Source organism: Marmota marmota, unplaced genomic scaffold (assembly GCF_001458135.2).
Source record: "Marmota marmota marmota unplaced genomic scaffold, marMar, whole genome shotgun sequence".
Taxonomy (NCBI): Eukaryota; Metazoa; Chordata; class Mammalia; order Rodentia; family Sciuridae; genus Marmota; species Marmota marmota.
The window spans coordinates 35,173,457-35,192,262 of NW_025999900.1; the positions used below are offsets into that span (position 1 = coordinate 35,173,457).

Below are 18,806 nucleotides of genomic sequence, written 5' to 3' on the forward strand. Positions count from 1 at the left end.
AGCCGGGGCCGGAGTGGGAGCGGCGGGGCCTTTGGAGAGACGTGGGACTCAACCCGGACGACACTCGGTGACTGGCTACGGGGACTGCGCCGCGGGCGCCCGATACCAGGACGAGCTAACTGCGTTGCTGCGCCTGACGGTAGGCACCGGTGGGCGAGAAGCCGGCGCCCGCGGGGAACCCTCGGGGATTGAACCATCGGGTCTCGAGGAGACGCAGGGTCCGTTCGTTCCGGAGGCTGCCCGGGCCCGGATGCGAGAGCCAGAGGCCAGAGAGGACTACTTCGGTAAGTGAGAGTGAAGTGGCTAGGGACTGAGAGGGATCCGTCTCAGCATTTGGCTCTCCAGTGCCCCGACGGCCCAAATTGCCTGTGTCCCGGGGTCCAAGGAGGAGACGCTGGACCAGAAAAAAGCGGCGGGAGGGATGGATGGGGGCGGACCTCAGAGTGCTATCCCCTTCCCACTGGGTTGCAAATGGACCGGGCTAAATTCAAACCCCCTGATTATCTCGTGAGTCCCAGTTTCTCACGCATTAGAGAACCTTAGGTTTTCGCTGTTGGAGGCCTTGTAAGGAGGGGACCCAGTGAAGCAGTGAGAGCATCCCCCAACCCCCCGACTTCCCCTTTCCCGGCGGTGCCCCTACAGGCTTCAGCGTGCCGCGCCCCCACCCCGGCCCTGGCTCCGCCCGCAGGAATTCGGGGAATGCGCGGGTGGGGGGGCGGGGAGGGCGGGCAGTTTGCGTGCCGACTCCTGCCCGGGCGCTCCAGGTGCCCGCGGGCGGGGCCCACCGCAGCCGAGGGGTGGGGTGCGCTCGTGCGCCCAGGATCTGGGCGTGTTGTGGGGGGGGAAGGCTTCCTAGAACACGAGGAACCGTGGCCGCTGTCTGGGAAATGGAGCTCCCTGGAACGGAAAACAGGGACCCAGGTGCTGCTCATCCCCAGTCCTGACGAGGTGCGCATGGGCATTGAAGCAGAGATCAGGTGGTACCAGCCTGTTTCCTCATCTTCTGGAAGTGAGGGCAAAAGTCCTGACCACTGGACAACTATCACCCTGGATGGATATCGACCCTGTGTGACTGCCAAAAATAATCTGGCCTGGAGTTCTGGCCTTAACTGCTCAGAATTCAGGCTGAAAGTAGCCCCTTCTTCCTGCTGCTGTTAAGAGAAACCTGGTGGTGGCCTCCTTCACCCACAATACTTGTTGAAGAAGTATTGATTGATTACATGTTTCAGCTAGAGGGTTAAGTGGGATTTTAGACAGTTTTTTAGTCTAACCCCCACAAACTACTTCATCATATAAAGTAATGCTAATCTGATGGTGTAGAGGAGGGCTCAATCCCCAGAACTGTGGGCCTCTTCAGTTTTCCAAGTATCTTCTCCCCTGCTCTCTCACTATCTACTTCCCTGCCCTCCATTCCAGGCTGTAGAAGTCCTTGGCTAGAAATGTGAATAAGGAGAGGAACTGCTGCCAGAGAGAGATAGCTGGAGAGGAAGCTCAGAGGTAGCAGACGTGCAGGATGGAAGGGCCTGCATAGTTCAACCCCCAGCCCATTTATTTCTCCCACCATGGGAAAGGAAGGCCTAGAGCAGGTGATGCTAAATTATTTTGATCAAAGGAGACTGAGTGACAGGGCCCATTTAGCAGTTTCCTTTTGAGGCCTGGAGAGGTATCTGGGAAATAAGTCTCTTTGGCTAAACCATCTGAGCCAAAATGAAGAAAGGAACTCAGAGAAAGTGCAATAAAATAGCAGGATGATTTTAGGTGTGGATATGTTGGGTGAGAGGAGGTAAGTTAGACATGCCTGAGCAGTTTCCTCCTGTCTTTCACTAGTATCTAAAGCTTCCCTAAAGAATAGCTCTGAAAGACCCCTGGTATGGCAATCTTAGGCAGATCTCCTCTTCCATGAGGAGGACACATTTTTAATTTGGAGGTGGAGGTTTCCTATCCCTGGACATCAGGTTGTCTTCCCTGACAGAGCCCCCTACCAGCTTCAGTCCTAGTCTGACTGTACCCTCTTACTGCTGCCCCCGGTAGGGGCCCTCTTCCTTGGCTTCAGCCTTGCCCAGCTGCCAGAGGGTGGGAGCAGGACAGGCCTGGGCCCATCAGTTGCTGCAGCTGCTGCACAGGCTCCCAAGCCCCTGGGCAAAGACTGGGATGGGCCCCAACAGGCAGGGAGTGTGGCAGTGTGCCCAGGGAGAAAGGTGGGGCGGGCCCGTTGGGATCTGCTCCCCAAAGACAGGCCCTAGCCCTCACTCATGGGCCTGGAATTGGGGAGTGGAGGGAAGAAAGAACACACCCAGGAAAGGCGGGTGCCAGACCAGGTGCATGTATCTTAGTAGGGGATGTTGGGGGAACTGCAGCTCAGCTCTGTTTCTTGCGTGATAGATGGCAGGGAGGCACTGGGGATTCTGCCACGTTTCCCCTTCCTGTGCAAACCTGGTCCCTAGAACACAACCTGCATTCTCAGCAGCCACCTCCGCACAGGAGTTATGCTCACAAGGCCCTCTGCTGAGCAAGGTCCTACTCTCTGTTCTTGAAAGTGTGCATCAGAGAGAAATCATTCCATACCTCAATAGCAGCTTGTTTTATAGATGGGAAAACTGAAGTTCTGGAGAGGCCTCCTGGGCCTAACTTCCTTTCTGTAGGAAGTTTTTTTTTTCATGTCTTCTGCTGGGCCCCTGTGCATCTCTGACCATTTGTCCCAGACTTGCCTGTTTAGTGTTTTCTGCTTAACAGAAACTAAACATCTGAAGGCCAAGGACCTTATCTTTGACATTCTTCAGAATTGGGTACTGTACTAGGCACAAAATAGATGCTCAGAAAATCAAGTAAACAAGAATGGAATTACCCCTCCAAAGACCTTGCTACATCCCATTTCTTGCTCTTCTCCTCAGGAGGGAGCCCAGTAAAGAGAGCCTGTGTCCTCTGACACATCAGGAAAAAGCACTCAGGAAAGCTTGGGGGGGGGGTGTTCCTGGATTTGAACTGGGGTTTGGCGAGGGTGGAAGTGATGCTGACAACCTCTTCTCTCCCCTCAGGCACCTGTATCAAGTGCAACAAAGGCATCTATGGGCAGAGCAATGCCTGCCAGGCCCTGGACAGTCTCTATCACACCCAGTGCTTTGTCTGCTGCTCCTGTGGTGAGTGTGGATGCCACTCAAGTACTCCCCCTACCTCTCCCCACATCCATGCTTACAAGTGCTGGGGGGAACCAGGGAAGAGCTTGTGCCTCTTCATTTGCTCCAAGACCTTGGTGGGGACTTGGGTCCCTACCATGTATCTGGAGGCCCACAGCTGCCCCACCTTCTCTTGCTTACCTAACCCTCAGCTCTACCTGGCTTTCCTTCCCCCATGCTGGGTCTGCTTTTTGGAGTCCATCCTCCCTGCCCCTGTTCAGCCTCTTTCCTCTCCGATCCTCCCTCTTTCTTGTGCCTCCCTGCTTGCCCAGCCTGGACTCCCGCCCAGCCCTCCAGTCTCTCCTTGGTGGGGTTTGGTCTTGGGCAGCGAGTTGCCTGGGGCGACAGTGAAAGACTGGAATGTGGGAAGGGTGGGGTGTGGGCTGGGGGAGTAGGGAGCTGTGGGGGGCGGAGAGGGGGTTTTCTCTTGGCTGGTCAGAGTTCAGCCACCTCGCTAGAGTGCAGGCCACCAGGCCATGCCAAGCTGATGACATCACGCTCCAGGAATGCCCGCTGCTGCTGTTAGCTCAGGAGGCCCTCTGTGGGGGGGGGGTGCTCCCAGCAGCCTTAACTCCCCCTACCCCGCCCTCCCTCACCTCTCATTACCCCTTCCCCACTGCTTAGCCATTCTGATTCTTTTGCTAAACCTTTAATCTCCTATCTCTGCCTGTCTGACTCCAGCACTCAGCTTTTCTCTCATTCCCCCAGCTTCTGCCTGGTTCTTTTTAGACTCCTCTGTCTGTCTTTTATAGGGCCTCTTCTGGATATGTCTGTCTTTCCTTCTCTTTCCTCCCCTATGTCATGAGTTTCTAAGTCAGGTCTTCTAAACTACCAGACAGCTGGAAGTGGAAATTTTGATGGGAAGAAGGCGAAAGATAGGAAAATTGACTATTCTCCACCAGTTCTCACTCCTCCCTCATCCCTGACAATTGAGACACCACAGAGCAGTTCCTGGGTAGTTGGTCAGATGGGAAATGGTCCTGCCTTGTCTGCTTGCAAAAAGTCCTGGGCTGCCTTTGACCCTGAAGATTCTGGGTCCCTCCAAGTTTGAGGAAACAGACCAGTACATCAGGCAAGGGTACCCATTTTGATCCCAACAAAGCACTTTGTTCCTGCAGTAACTCCAGTATGTCCTGACTTCCATAGTCTATCTCAAGAAGCTAGACAAGTCTTTGAGCACAGGATGTCTGTGCTGAGGCAAAGATACTCCTAGGTTGAAAGGCTGTGACAATTTGATTTTTTAAAAAATATTTTTAGTTGTAGTTGGACACAATATCTTATTTTATTTATTTTCATGTAGTGCTAAGGCTCATACCCAGTGCCTCACACATGCTAGGCAAGCGCTCTACCACTGAGCCACAACTCCAGCCTCGACAATGTGATTTTTTTTTTCCATGCACATTGTACAGCACCTAGTTCAGGGATTCTTTCTATGTATTCCAGCATGCAGTTGGCTTTGTTCTCCCAGGTGGCTCTATGTACTGGGCACTGGAGGGGAAAGCATTCATTTGGGGGAGGATGGTAGAAAACTGTTGAGGATGCAGGAGCCAAAGGAGTGAGGAGAGAAGTTGGCTGGAATGCAGTCAAAGCAAATTGGAGGGGTGTGGGAAGGAAAAGCACTAATGGGCAGTTTAATCACACTATGCCTGTACAGTGCATCACTGGGTAGCAAGAATACCAGAGTGGGCCTTGTGCCTGGGCTGTGGGATAGGTTCAAGCTCCTCCCTGTTGGTTCTAGGGAGAACTTTGCGCTGCAAGGCTTTCTACAGTGTCAACGGCTCTGTGTACTGTGAGGAAGATTATCTGGTGAGTGAGTGGTCCCCTGGATGTGGAATTGGCTCTCACTGGAACTCCCTTATTAGCAACCCACCAGGGTTCCGCCCATCATTTTCAGCTGGTAACATCCACCTGTCTTTTCTCTAGTTTTCAGGGTTTCAGGAAGCAGCTGAGAAGTGCTGTGTCTGTGGTCACTTGATTTTGGAGAAGGTAGGGGATGTGTCTTCTGCTGAGCCTGTGAAACTGCAGGAAAGAAACCCATCACCAGATGAATCACATTCTTGCCATTCCTCCCCAGAGCAATTGTTTATAGTGCCTTCCCTATGCCCCTGAGATGGAGTCCCATCCTAGGCTTCTGTGACCTGACCCCTCCCTGATTCTGCAGGCACAACCAGGCCCTCCAGCCTGAGCTAGAAGTTGGTGTCCTGGGTCTTTTTATTTATTTATTTATTTATTTATTTATTTATTTATTTTTAATTGTAGATAGACACAATACCTTTATTCTATTTATTTATTTTTATGTGGTGCTGAGGATCGAACCCAGTGCCTCATACCCGCTAGGGGCACATTCTACCACTGAGCTACAACCCCAACCCCATGTCCTGGGTCTTAATCCCTATTCTTATCCTGGTTGAATCAGTTGAAACTCAGTTTTCTTTTCTATAAAAAAAAGGGTTTGGATCAGATCAATGAATCTAACCCTGGCAGCCTAGCAGATAACATGGGAAGAATAAAAAAAAATATATATAATATATTGTTTAATGTGGGGTCCCCTCACCAGAATTGTGAATTGTGATAGAAGATTGAGGTAGAACCCACTCATTGGTGTTTATTTGTTTTTTGTTTTGTTTTGTTTTTAAATTATTGATCTACATCCCCAGTCCTTTTTATTTTTTAATTTGAGACAGGGTCTTGCTAAATTGCTGAGCATCTCTTTAAGTTGTTGAGGCTGGTCTTGAACTTTCGAGTCCTTCTGCCTTAGCCTCCCAAGTTGCTGGGATTACTACTGGTGAGCTCTGCTGTGACCTGGCTGCATTGGTAATTTTTTAAAAGCTCCCTAGGTGATCCTAATATTGTAGCCAGGTTTGAACTCTAATGACCCAGTTGGTCTCTACTACTTTTTTCAGGGCTTCTATATTTAAGACTCCTTGGTCCCCTCAAATTACATGTAAGCCTGCAGGAAGGGGTTGGACAAGGTTAGTGGGAACATAAAGGGTAGCTAAAGAGCTGGGGCTGGAAGGAAACTAATTCTTCCACCCTATGACCCAGATCCTTCAGGCAATGGGGAAGTCCTATCACCCAGGCTGCTTCCGATGCATCGTTTGCAACAAGTGCCTAGATGGCGTCCCCTTCACAGTGGACTTCTCCAACCAGGTGTACTGTGTCACTGACTACCACAAGTGAGTCCAACCCTGGGGGTGTCATGTGGAACTGGGTCCAGGGATTCTTCAATCTCAGCTCATCACTAGGTTTTTTCTTTTAGAAATTATGCCCCTAAGTGTGCAGCCTGCGGTCAACCCATCCTCCCTTCAGAGGTCAGTATGTCTGGGTTCTTCTGCAAGGTAGCCAGTGCTGCTGCCTCTAAGAAAGGGTAAGGATATGTGGCCTGGGTTCCCTTGGGAAGTGGTGGTGCTGAGGAATGCACTCTAGGAAGATTCCCGTGTGACTTTGCTCTTGGGGTCACCACCCTGACCCTAACATCCGGGCCTGGACTGTCCGATAGCCTCAAGGGGCTCAGATTCCATATCTTCCATCCCAGTCCCAACAGAGGAGAGCTTTCAGTGAGGTTGAGGTCATCGAATACCAAAGTAGGGGCTGGAAAAAGGTGAAAGAATCTTCAAGGCTGGTAGCATGGAACCAGAGATGATTTAAGTTATAGGTATGCTTAGGGAGGGAAGCCAAAGGCCCTTGAGGAATCAGAACCTATTGGTCCTCTTTGCCCTCAGTTTGGCCTACTTTATTTATATTCTGTGCCGTTTACCCCCTCTCTTCACATAGGAGCATGGGGGAAGCACCAAGGAGGGGGAGGGGAAGTGCCCCAAGGATTTGCCAAAGCATCTTAAAGCTACCTATGATTATTTGATTGTAGAGAGACTCTGGTGGCCTTGGTCCATCTTCCTATCGGTGCAGGAGGAGTCCTATGCAGAGGGAGGGAAGTTGGGGGTGCCATGCTGCTCTCATCTCCATGGGGGTCTGCATTTTTCAGGGCTGTGAGGACATTGTGAGGGTGATATCCATGGACCGTGATTATCACTTTGAGTGCTACCACTGTGAGGTGAGTGTTGGGGGTCCAGAGCAGAAAAATGGAATTGGGAGGGAGGGGATGAGTTAAGTACTAGAACAGGTATGCTTCTTTGGGAGAAAACCAGGAAGTGTCCTGACTTATCTCTGGTCTTTTGCTCGTCCTCCAGTCACTCTCTCTATTCCTAGTATTTAAGTCTTTCTGAATCTGGCTTCCCTAGATTCAAGACTTTTTTTAAGACTAGGGAACTCCTGCTAACTGCTGGAAATGGGGGCTTGTCTCATTATTTCTGCAGCTGCAGCGACACCTGGTGTCCAGATGAGGTATTTCTTAGGTTTCTCTTCCACCTTCCCACTGGCAAGCCCTACCCACCAACCCCAACCCTTACTTCCAGTCTTTAGGAGTCTAGTGTTGAGCAGGGCAGACTCTAGATGTCCTCAAGTGTCCAGGGTTCCTGGGCAAAGGTGAACTAGGTTCTTTCTTCCCCAGGACTGCCGGATGCAGCTGAGCGACGAGGAAGGCTGCTGCTGTTTCCCTCTAGATGGGCACTTGCTCTGCCACGGCTGTCACATGCAGCGACTCAATGCCCGACAGCCCCCTACCAACTATGTCTGAGCTGCAGTCACCACTGTTGCCATCGCCATCATTGACAAATTCCTCTGGCCAGTGGGGCCCCTCCGAGGCTGAGGCAAGGATACATTGGAATCCTGGCAGAGTAGTCCTCTGGGGATGGCCTCAAGGGCCAGGGACCCAAAGAACATAACATTCCAAATGGATGTGGAGTAAGAATATTCTGATTGCCAGGGTGGGGATGACTGGTCTTCCCACATGTGCATCCTGATCTATTGCATATGCTCAGACGGGTTCCATGCTTTCTGGACGTCTGATTATGATGTATATCTCCAGTGTATGTTCGTGCATAAGTCATGCAATGTTCTGGATTATGGGAGGAGAGGACATCTTGGGAATGCCTCATTTTTTGTGACCCACTCAGACTTGGGTCACAGTCTCCTATCTCTATATCTGGATGAAGAGGTGGAAATCCTGGACTTTATTAACAAGTTATTTCTTAGCCTTTTTCTTTCTAAGAACCAGGAAAGCTCCTCATCCCTCTGCTGGGAATGGGGACCAACTCCTGGTGGCCCTGCTGCCGGTATTGCCTGTTTCTCAGGGACTCATGTGGGCCTGTACTTGGTTGCTCTTCTGCTTAGTTGGGGAGGTAATGAGCAGGTCTCTCTGTGTGTAGCTTATTGGGCGGGATGTCTAGGAAGCTTCAGGCTGGTCCCTCTCCCTACACACTCCCAGGTTTAGGTGCACTGAGCCCTACAGCCCAGTATATGTGCACATGGGTGCATTCATACATGTGTGTATGCTTGCCTGCATACACTCACAGTTATTCCCTTCTTCTCAGGTCATTCTTATACTTGGTTCTCTAGCAGTAGCTCCAGACCTGCCATCTCTCAGAGGGATCTCAAATTATATACACTGCAACCCCAAAACTCAGGTTGGGGGGAGCAGGAGGGAGCAAAACACGTTGATTCTAGTCCGTTTGGCTGAAACTTGAATTCACCTAAAGCTAGAGCTCTTAAAATTTATGCTTAAAGTTCAGTTCATTTAATGACCAATTTGCCAAAAGCTCAGTTCCCTTTTGGGTGTTTGTATATCCTTTTAGATGTTCTATTCTTTTTTGTCATGCTTTGGGTATTTCAAGGACTTACATCTGTTCATCCAAGAGTACTCCTGAGTTAACAGCTACATAAAATTATCAAATTTGCAGCACTTTGTAAATGAGATTTCTTGGATGTCTTTTGCTATATTATCTACATTTCAAACACTTTTTTAAAAAAAAGTTTAAAGTTTCTAGCAATAAATACAATTGACACAAACATTTTGTGTATCCCTTTTTGTGTTTCGTAGTCCAGTATTTCTTTATAGTTAGATGCCTTGAAAAAATGTAATGGAGCTGGGCTCAGTGGTGCAAACCTGTAATCACAGCAGCTTGGAAGGCAGGAGGATCCCAAATTCAAGGTCGGCCTCAGCAACTGAGGTCCTAAGGAATTTAGCAAGACCCTGTCTCAAAAAATAAAAAGGGCTGGGGATGTTGCTCAGTGGTTAAGCACCTCCTGGGTTCAATCCCCAGTGCCCAAAAAAAGGAATGGAGTTCAGTAGGACTTTGATGCTTTGGTCTGACTTCTGTACTACTGCTGTTAAAATGTTAAAATGCCAATATATCATAAGCAAATGAATAGGCATGAGGCATACTCTATTTACTAACAATTAAAGGTCATACAGACAATAGCAGTAATAAGTAAAAAGGGTGAATCTGCTAAGTCTTTCAAAATGCTGCAGATTTGATACATATTCATTTTAGACTAATTGTAGATGAATTGACCTTTTTTTTTTTCTCTCTCTTATAGTGCTGGGGATTGAACACAGGGCCTTGTGCATGTGAGGCAAGCACTCTACCAACTGAGCTATATTCCTAGCCAGATCCATTTTCTTAACCTCTATCACTTAGTCTCATACTGAAAATGCTGACTCCTCAGGAAAAGACATTCCACACTTGGGGATTATTCCAAGATGATGTCCAGTCATCCTGGGAATTCCATAAAAGGGGCCTCTGAGTGAGAGGGGGAGAGGTCAGGTTCATTCAACAGGGTACTAGTGGGTGAAATGTACTTCTTAGAGATAAATTTTCTAAAACTAGACTACTTGTTCTGTAGGCCTGGGAAAACCAAAAACTTGTGTAGCTTTACATCTGTCCCTTCAGTTTTTTTTTTTTTTTTTACTCTGGGGATCTTAACTGCTCTGTCATCTGACCTTTTGTTTCTTGTTGTGATTTTGGCCTCCCTCTGTTCCTAATCTAACTGGATCTTTTCCTTCTAGGTCTGTGCTGATCTATCCCAGCCCTGGGACTCCCTAAGACACTTCTTGCCAATAGGCTACTATTCCTTTCTTCCCAAGGAAGATATAACACCTTAGAAGAGCAGGCTGTGATAGAATAACCCCAGCTGCCCCACATCATCAGTGGTGGGCTCCCCATGTGTGTCCTGCATCCCACCCTGGAGCCTCCATTTTTCCTGTTTGCTGGGAGACTGCTCCTCTTTAATTTTTCTTCTTTCTTTTTTTTTTTTTTTAAATATTTATTTTTTAGTTTTCAGCGGACACAACATCTTTGTATGTGGTGCTGAGGATCGAACCCGGGCCGCACGCATGCCAGGCGAGCGCACTAGCGCTTGAGCCACATCCCCAGCCCTAATTTTTCTATTTAATATTTGCAATTGATAGTGAAAAATTCATGAGGTAGTGTGAAGGTAGACACTGTTTGGCCAACTTGCCACCCAATTTTCATCAGCAGCCACTAGTTCTGAGGTGAAGAAAGGGTCTGACAGCAGAGTTAAACACTTTGCTCTGGACACCTCTAGTTGCCATGAGCCCAAATGTGGATTATCAAGAACTAGGCTGGGGAGGTTCTCTCTGCTTAAGTCCTTAGAGACCTGTCTGTCCTGCCCTCCACCACCTGGAGCTCTTGAGGCTAGGGAAATGCCAAGATTCCATTTATAAATTAGATTGGGGATTCCTCAGTCTGGGAGGAGGTAGAGAAAGCTATATCTAAGCACATAAAGCCAGTTGGATAAGGCCTTCAGACTGTACCTATAAACAAAAAGAAGAGCAACAGTATTGAAATAAAAGATTGGGGGAAAAAAAACAGGTAAGCTAAAATGTCTTTATTTAATAGTTTTTCGTTTTAGAAACACCAATAAATACCCTAGAGCTGGCTGGGGTCATTCAGAGCTCTTATGATAAGGCTCCACAAAGGTCTAGCCAATCTCAGTCCTCTCTGATCTTTTCTACTTTGCAGACTGGGCCTCTGCTGTGCCAATCTTATTGAGGACCTTGGAACGTATGCATTTGGCCCCAGTTGTAAAGGACTAAGGCTTGACCTTGAAAACAAAAGCAAGTTGTTACTGGGACTTATAGATGAGATCAGTCTAACTGTGATAGGAGAACAATCATCAGAGGCAAATTCTGTTTACTGCAGGTGTTATTTCACCTCCATTCTTACTTGGAAAGGATAGTGCTGACCCAAATGAAGGGAACCAGGGTGCCATACAAGCAGGGAGGGACAGGTCAGGAGGAATAACTACTGAAAGGTACTAGTTAGGCTTAGAAGGTTAGAACCAAGAGAGGCTGATTTTAGAAGATAATCCAGTTACCTCATTTTATTAATGAAGAAATAGAAACTGAGTGATGATGTGATTTACCCAAGGTCACAGCTGAATGAAGACTATAACTTTTGAAGACTAATAAAGGACTATTTCCCTCTCTTCCTATGTTCCATCACAGGGACTCCACAAGTGAGCAGAAAAGCTTTATTTATCATTGTAAATGAGATTCACACTTCATTATGACAGAGAATTCAGGAAAGACAAGAAACACGAGCAACAATATTGAAAACTTTGGGTTCTTACCAGTGCTTTTTCATTAATTAGGACTAACTAGCCGAAGTACCTTTAGTAGGACTTTAGGAAAAGCATGGGAAATATATTGCAAGACAGTCCCTGCCCTTGAGGAGGTCACAGTCTAGCCAGGGAGACACACATAAAATGACTTGAGAAGATTACAAGCAACATGTCAACAAGTGCAAAGTAATTGATTGTTACAAATAAAAGACCTAATGCCGCAGGGTACAGAGCATTGATGAGTGAGACTTTGTCTGGCTTTGACTGTAGATCAGAAGGTGACAGCAATCAGGCTAAATTCTGCCCCCAAATGCATTGAGTTTTGACCACTGGAAGAATTGTTGCTGTTATTCTTGGTGCTGGATATTGGACTCAGGGCCTTTGTGCATGCTAACAACTCTGCCACTGAGCTTACACCCCCAGCCCTGTCTATCTTCTTTTTTAATATTTTATTAGTTGTTGGTGGACCTTTATTTACTTTTATGTGGTGCTGAGAATCAAACCCAGTGCCTCACACATGCTAGGCAAGTGCTCTACCACTGAGCTACAGCCCTAGCCCTATTTTTTTTTATATATATTAAACCCTAGTTGATAAGAAGAAAAGATAGAATTGGAGGGGGGAAAAAAAGCATTTTGTGAACTCCAATAGAATTATTGATTCTGGCAAAAATTATTAGTGTTTTAAAAAAATAGGTGAGGCTGGGCCTGGTGGTGCATGTCTGGAATACCAGCTATTCAGGATGCTGAGGCAGGAGGGTTGTCAGTTCGAAAGCAATCTGAGCAATTTAGCAAGACCCTGACTCAAAATTTGAAAAAAAGGGATGGAATGGAGCTTAGTGGTATAGTGCTTGCCTAGCATGTGCAAGGTGCTGAGTTCAATCCCTAATACAGGAAAAAAAAAAAAAAAAGTTGAAACTGCTGAGAGACTTAAGGGGCTTAACAATTCAATGCACAGTTTTGGATTCCCTATTGGTATAAATAAATTACTATAGAAGATATTTTGGAGTCAATTAGAAACATTGAAATATGGACAGGGGATTAGATTAGGTGAAGATTTACTGAGCTAGAACAATCAAATTCATTAACAAGGGGCTGGGGTTGTGGCTCAGTGGTAGAGTACTCGCCTAGCATGCACGGGCACTGGGTTGGATTCTCAGCACCACATAAATGTAAAATGGGGATAGTGGGTCCACCTAAAACTAAAAATAAATAAATAGAAATAATTAACAAGCAAGTTCCAAATCCATATTTATAGGATAATCACATTTTGTTTTTAAAATGTCTACCCGGGCACAGTGGTGCATGCCTGTAATCCCAGTGGCTTAGGAGGCTGAGACAGGAGGATCGGGAGTTCAAAGCCAGCCTCAGCAAAGGCAAGGTTCTAAGCAACTCAGTGAGACCCTGCCTCTAAATAAAATACAAAATAGGACTGGGAATGTGGCTCAGTGGTTGAGTGCCCCTGAGTTCAATGCCCAGTACCAAAAAATAAAATAAAATGTCTATTTGTGAAGAAAAAATCTAAAAGGATTTTCACTAAGATGTTATCAGTGATATAAGTGATGAGAATATGTTTTTTGTTACCCTACATTTTCTATTTGTATGCAATACATGTGTATTGCCTCTATAATAAAAATAAGCTATTACAAATAAAATAACTTGTTGCCAACATTTACAATTCGGGAGATTTCATATAAAAATTTGATTATTATTTGTGAAGAACTGCATCTCTAAAGTTTTTTGAATAATCAGAAGATATGTCACCCTGGGCTTCCATTACCACATGGCAGCAATGGCTTTGCTGTTGCCGTCTATAGAGTGACCACACACATCACTAGACATCAGGTCTAGATGTCCACTGGAATTGAATGATGAATGATCTTTTTTTTTTTTAAGAGTTTTATTTTAATTCCTTAATACCCAGCATGCATTCCTCATTTTTTGTGTGTATGGGGTGGGGGTGGTCTATGATACTCGGGGTGGAACCCACGGCCATGGCACATACTAGGCTAGCACTCTGCCACTGAGCTACATCCTAGCCCTGATGGGTACACCAGTCCTAATGGGTACTTCTTTATTTGATGTATTCCCTTAGTTTACCTAGTCACAGTACCCACACTCTAAAGTCTGTCCTTCACACATTGTATAAACTCTTGATTTGGATGATTCTGATGAGTTCCCTATCTATACAGTCTTCAATTGTTAATCATTTAAAGAAACCAATATATTAGTTTTGAAATGCTACCCAAGAAAAAAACATCAATTCCAGAATGATCTGTGCCTTCCTTTTTTTTTTTTTTTTTTTTTACCAGTCATGGGAAACCCAGATGTAATAATTTCCTGAGCTACTCTGGTTGCATATTGTAAATTAGATGAGAAAAATTTATCTTTGGTAAATAGAATATAGAAAGTATACTAAATTGCCAACTTCTTCAAAGTTTTGCTTTTTTTTTTTTTTTTTAACCATAAGACTTAATCATAGAAGACATTTCAAAATTCACAATATTAAGTTCTTCCCAGGCATAAAACTCTAAATGCCCTTTGGATGGTCTGTTTCTCCCAATGGTTCTAATAAGATTTTTAGGGGGCTGGGGATGTGGCTCAAGCGGTAGCGCGCTCACCTGGCATGCGTGCGGCCCGGGTTCGGTTCTCAGCACCACATACAAACAGAGATGTTGTGTCCACCAAAAACTAAAAAAATAAATATTAGAAAATTCTCTCTCTCTCCCTGTCTCTATAAAAAAAAAAAAATAGATTTTTAAAGGAGAAAATCTCCATATGCAACTCAGTATAAGACAGTGTTACCATCAGTTTAAAATCCAGGGAAATACTTTTATCAGCTTGGCACACGCTTTCAAATTATACCAGCATACCCTATTGTTATAAGAAGAACTGCACATGTGTCTCCTGTCTAGCTTTTCAAAATGATACACTAGTCTTCCTCTCTGATTCCTCTCATATACCTTTGGTAAAAACTGTTACTGTTTCAGTCCCATTTTTGAGTCAAATTTCTCATTTTTTTTAATATCTAAAATTTCTTATCAGGCCTAGTTTATATGCTAGTTCTCTGTAGGTTCTCAAAGTAAAACCAGTTTATATAACAAGTTTCTGTGACCAGATAGGCAACCCTTGAAAACACAAAGGGCAGGGTTTGAAATCTTCTTTGAAGCGTTAAGCAATTGCAAAAATGGCACATTATGAACATTTGTTCTGAAATTTTCATTTGATGCCATAGGTTGATTACATATTTTATCTTCTTGTTTTCTTCTCAAATCATGTACTTAACAATGGGCATGAAATTTTCTGGCTTAGTCATCAATCGTTGTCACTCTGAATACCTTCATTTTCCACTCTTGAAAATAATTCTGAAATCTTTTGACTGCAAGTAAAAATTTTTCTTCCTGAAACTAGTTTCTCAGTCCATAATATCAAAATATATTCAAATACTTTCAAAGTGGTATAGTAAGGGAGGATTGAACCCAAAGATACTTTACCACTGAGCTACATCCCCAGCCCTTTTTATTTTTTCTTTGTTTATTTATTTTCTGGTGGTGCTGGGGATTGAACCCAGAGCCTTGTGCATGGGAGGCAAGCATTCTACCAACTAAGCTGTATACCCAGCCCCCAGCCCCAACCCTTTTTATTTTGAGACAGGGACTCACTAAATTGATGAGGCTGGCTTTGAACTTGCCTCAGCCTCCCAAATTACTGGGATTACAGGTCTGTACCACCATACTATATGCCTCACCTAAGTTTTCCTAAATGATCAGTTACTTGTGATTCCAAGTTTCAAAGATTATTTAAATGTCCTAGATTTGCAACCAGTTGTTTTAAACCCATTTTTAGTGTGAAAATATATTCTTACTTGAAGGTTCCCATTAGTATAATAAATAGAATACTAAATACTCACCTGGAATCACTCTCTTGAGCACTATTTTGTTGCCTGCCTGGAGTGGGAGACAGAGTGCCTGCAATATCCTTGTAAATTTTCATTCTTCTTGGTAATTTTATTTTATGTTTTCAGTACTGGGGTTCTCTACCACTAAGCTGTATCCCAGTCCTTTTTAGTTTTGCTTTTTTGGTTGTTGTTGTTTTAAAGAGGGGGGAAGGAGAGAGAGAGAGAGAGAGAGAGAGAGAGAGAGAGAGAGAGAGAGAGAGAGAGAGAATTTTAATATTTATTTTTAGTTTTCGGTGGACACAACATCTTTGTTTGTATGTGGTGCTGAGGATCAAACCCGGGCCGCACGCATGCCAGGCGAGCGCACTAGCGCTTGAGCCACATCCCCAGCCCTCCTTTTTAGTTTTTGATGTTGTTGTTTGTTTATTTTTCAGTGCTGGGGATTGAACCAGGGCCTCCATATTTGGGAAAGTACTTTACCACTGAGCCACATCTTCAGCCCCTTTTTAGTTTTTGTTTTGAGAGAGTCTGGCAAACTTGTCTCAAAATTGCAATTTTCCTGCCTCAGCCTCCTTAGTATCTGGAATTCCAGGCTCTTCTTTGTAATTTTAAACAATGCAACAAAGAACTGTTCAAGTCTGAAAAGTTAAGTGAACTTTTTCTCAGACTCCCATTTACATTTATCATCCAGTTAAGAACATATCTATGGCAGGAAGATAGCAAGTTCAAAGCCAGCCTCATCAATTTAGTTAGACTCTGTCTCAAAACAAAAAAATCAAAAGGGTCAGAATATAGCTCAGTGGTATAGCATCCCAGTACTCAAAAAAAAAAAAAAAAAAGCATGAGCATGTCTTGGCCACAGCATTAAAGAGCACTTAAGAAGCTGAATGATTATATTTTGCATATGGCTTACCAGAAGCTGAGATGAACAACACTGATGAGGAGATTGACCTATAAAGGCCAAGCATTCCACAGAAGAAACAAAACCATTTAAGGTATTAGAACTGGGGGAGGGGAGTGTTTAAAAATTCATTATTTCAACAAATAAATTCATTCTTTCAACAAATAAATGCCTCTTATCCTGTATGCCCTGAGATTGATAACTTGGGGTGATAGAGGAAGTGCCTCCTTGAATACAAACCCAAACAAATCAAGATTTTAAAGGAGATTTCATATTACCTCTCAACAACAAAAAAGACATGAACTTAAAAAAATGAATTATTGATACTAGTAACATGTATGAATCTCAAAAGTAATTATGCTGAATGAAAAAAAAACAACAACAAACCAACAAAAAGGAGTACATATTTATAAGAATCTAGAAAGTACAAACTAATTTATAATGGCAGGGAGCAAATCAGAGGTTGACCAAAGGTAGAAAAGCTGGGGAGGAATTGCAGAGGGACATAAATAAACTTTTATTTTGATTTTTTATAATTATTATTTTTTGTTACCAGGGATTGAAACTATGGGTGCTTTACCATTAAGTTACATTCCCAGTCATTTTTATTTTTTATTTTGAGACAGGTTCTTGCTAAGTTGCAAAGCGTCTCTTTAAGTTGTCAACCCTGGCCTCGAATTGCAATCCTCTTGCCTCAGCTTCAACCAGTTGCTGGGATTACAGGCATGTGCCACCACATCCAGCACAAGGAAACTTTGAGAGCGATGAATATGTTCACTATCTTGAGTAGTGATGGGTTCACTGGCGTATAATTATAGCAAAATTTATTTAATTGTACACTTTAAATATCGTTTGCCAAAAAACCTCAAGAAAGCTTAAAAATATGTTCTGGAAAATAGAAAGGAGAAAGACAGAAAGAAAAGTGGGGAAGAGAGATAAAATTCTATGGCCTCTCTCAGAATTCTTTTTTGCTCAAGGACACAAGATGGTGTCTGATTGTAAGATTTTTTTTTCACAGTACTTTGCTGCATTTTTAACTGCCAGGATGGTCTATAAGCCTCAACTTTAGTCTTATGCTAGCCCATAAAATCCCTCATGCTGGTTCTATCTCCTCTTGGACCTGAAATGCAGTTTATACTTCTTGTCTGCCTCCATTTGCTGGGATGTTTCTTCCATTCTAAATGATCCAAATTTTTTCTCTCCTTTCAGGCCTAGCAAAACTAAGATTTATTTCACAGTCTTTCCTATCTGTTTCTGCAGAAAAAAATTCTGTATTCTCTTCAAGTTTCTCTAGTATTTATAATCTAAACTGCTCTTTTGACACCTATTTGCTGCCTTGTATTATTTTCTTTTCATGTGTATCTTCTCAACAAGACTATGAACTTCTTCAGAGCAGAGACTAAGTCATATATATATATTTTTTTGTCTCTGCCAAGGCACTTAATAATAAGTGCTTAATAAGTGTCAATTTAAAACATCTCACTTTTGTAGTCTTTCCAATGCACTTTCTAGCCATTATCTCATTTGATCATTACATCAACACTTATGAGATTGGAGAAACTAGAAATGTTATTTCCTCCTTTTGACAGATAAGGAAACCTGAAGCCCAAGGTCACACAGCTTGTTAGAGAGAGACAGGGAATAGACAATTGAGAGAAAGGTCTGATCCAATTCAAAGTTTCCCACCACTGTCTTCTGCATCCTGCCACCTGAAGACAAGACTTCTGCATGCTTTGCCTCCTCATTCCCCAAGTACTTCAGAGCTACTTAGCCAAAGCTTTGTAGTCCATATTTGAGAACTCGACAAATTTGGGAGATGAAATTTCAGTAGGTTTCTGATCAGTCACCAAAGCATGCTTGCTATTTTGTTCCAAGTGCTGTTTGTTAGGGACATTATGCCTGATATTTAATGATGCTGCACTACAGAATTGAAGAAGCATAAATGATTTTTAAAAGCTTTAGAAAATGACAGCACTCTAGTATTAAACATCAAAGGAGGCAGCTGAGAAGCTGACCAAGGATATGAAATTTCTGCACTGGACCACATCATTCCTCCATTATGTATACTGGTAGAATTTTCTAGCTGGTACTATAGGAAAAGGTGAAACATTCCATTTCTCAGCACACCTTGCCCGAGAGGTCACCCAGCTTCTTCTCTAATGCAAGAGTTGATAACCCTGGTGTGGTTTACACACACACACTCTCACACACACACACATACATTTTTTTTTTCCTCTTTTTTTTCCCTAGTGCTGGAGATTGAACCTGGGGCCTCATGCTGGGCAAGCACTTCATCACTGATCTACACTCCCAGCCCATTATTTTATTTTTTAGAATTCATCTCCTAACTAGATTA

The 18,806-nt window shown here is 44.2% G+C and overlaps 1 protein-coding gene across 1 annotated transcript in view; it reads left to right on the forward strand.

The window, feature by feature from the left end:
* Positions 1 to 9,077, forward strand: part of Ajuba (ajuba LIM protein) — a 10,168-nt gene extending 1,091 nt beyond the window's left edge. Inside the window, exons 1-8 of the mRNA XM_015492779.2 lie at positions 1 to 284; positions 3,036 to 3,137; positions 4,912 to 4,979; positions 5,097 to 5,159; positions 6,219 to 6,349; positions 6,433 to 6,484; positions 7,156 to 7,224; positions 7,681 to 9,077. The exon at positions 1 to 284 is cut by the window's left edge and continues 1,091 nt beyond it. Of these exons, the coding sequence (XP_015348265.1) occupies positions 1 to 284; positions 3,036 to 3,137; positions 4,912 to 4,979; positions 5,097 to 5,159; positions 6,219 to 6,349; positions 6,433 to 6,484; positions 7,156 to 7,224; positions 7,681 to 7,806 (895 nt within the window). The 3' untranslated portion in view covers positions 7,807 to 9,077. The remainder of the gene's footprint in view (positions 285 to 3,035; positions 3,138 to 4,911; positions 4,980 to 5,096; positions 5,160 to 6,218; positions 6,350 to 6,432; positions 6,485 to 7,155; positions 7,225 to 7,680) is intronic.
* Positions 9,078 to 18,806: the final 9,729 nt, after the last annotated feature.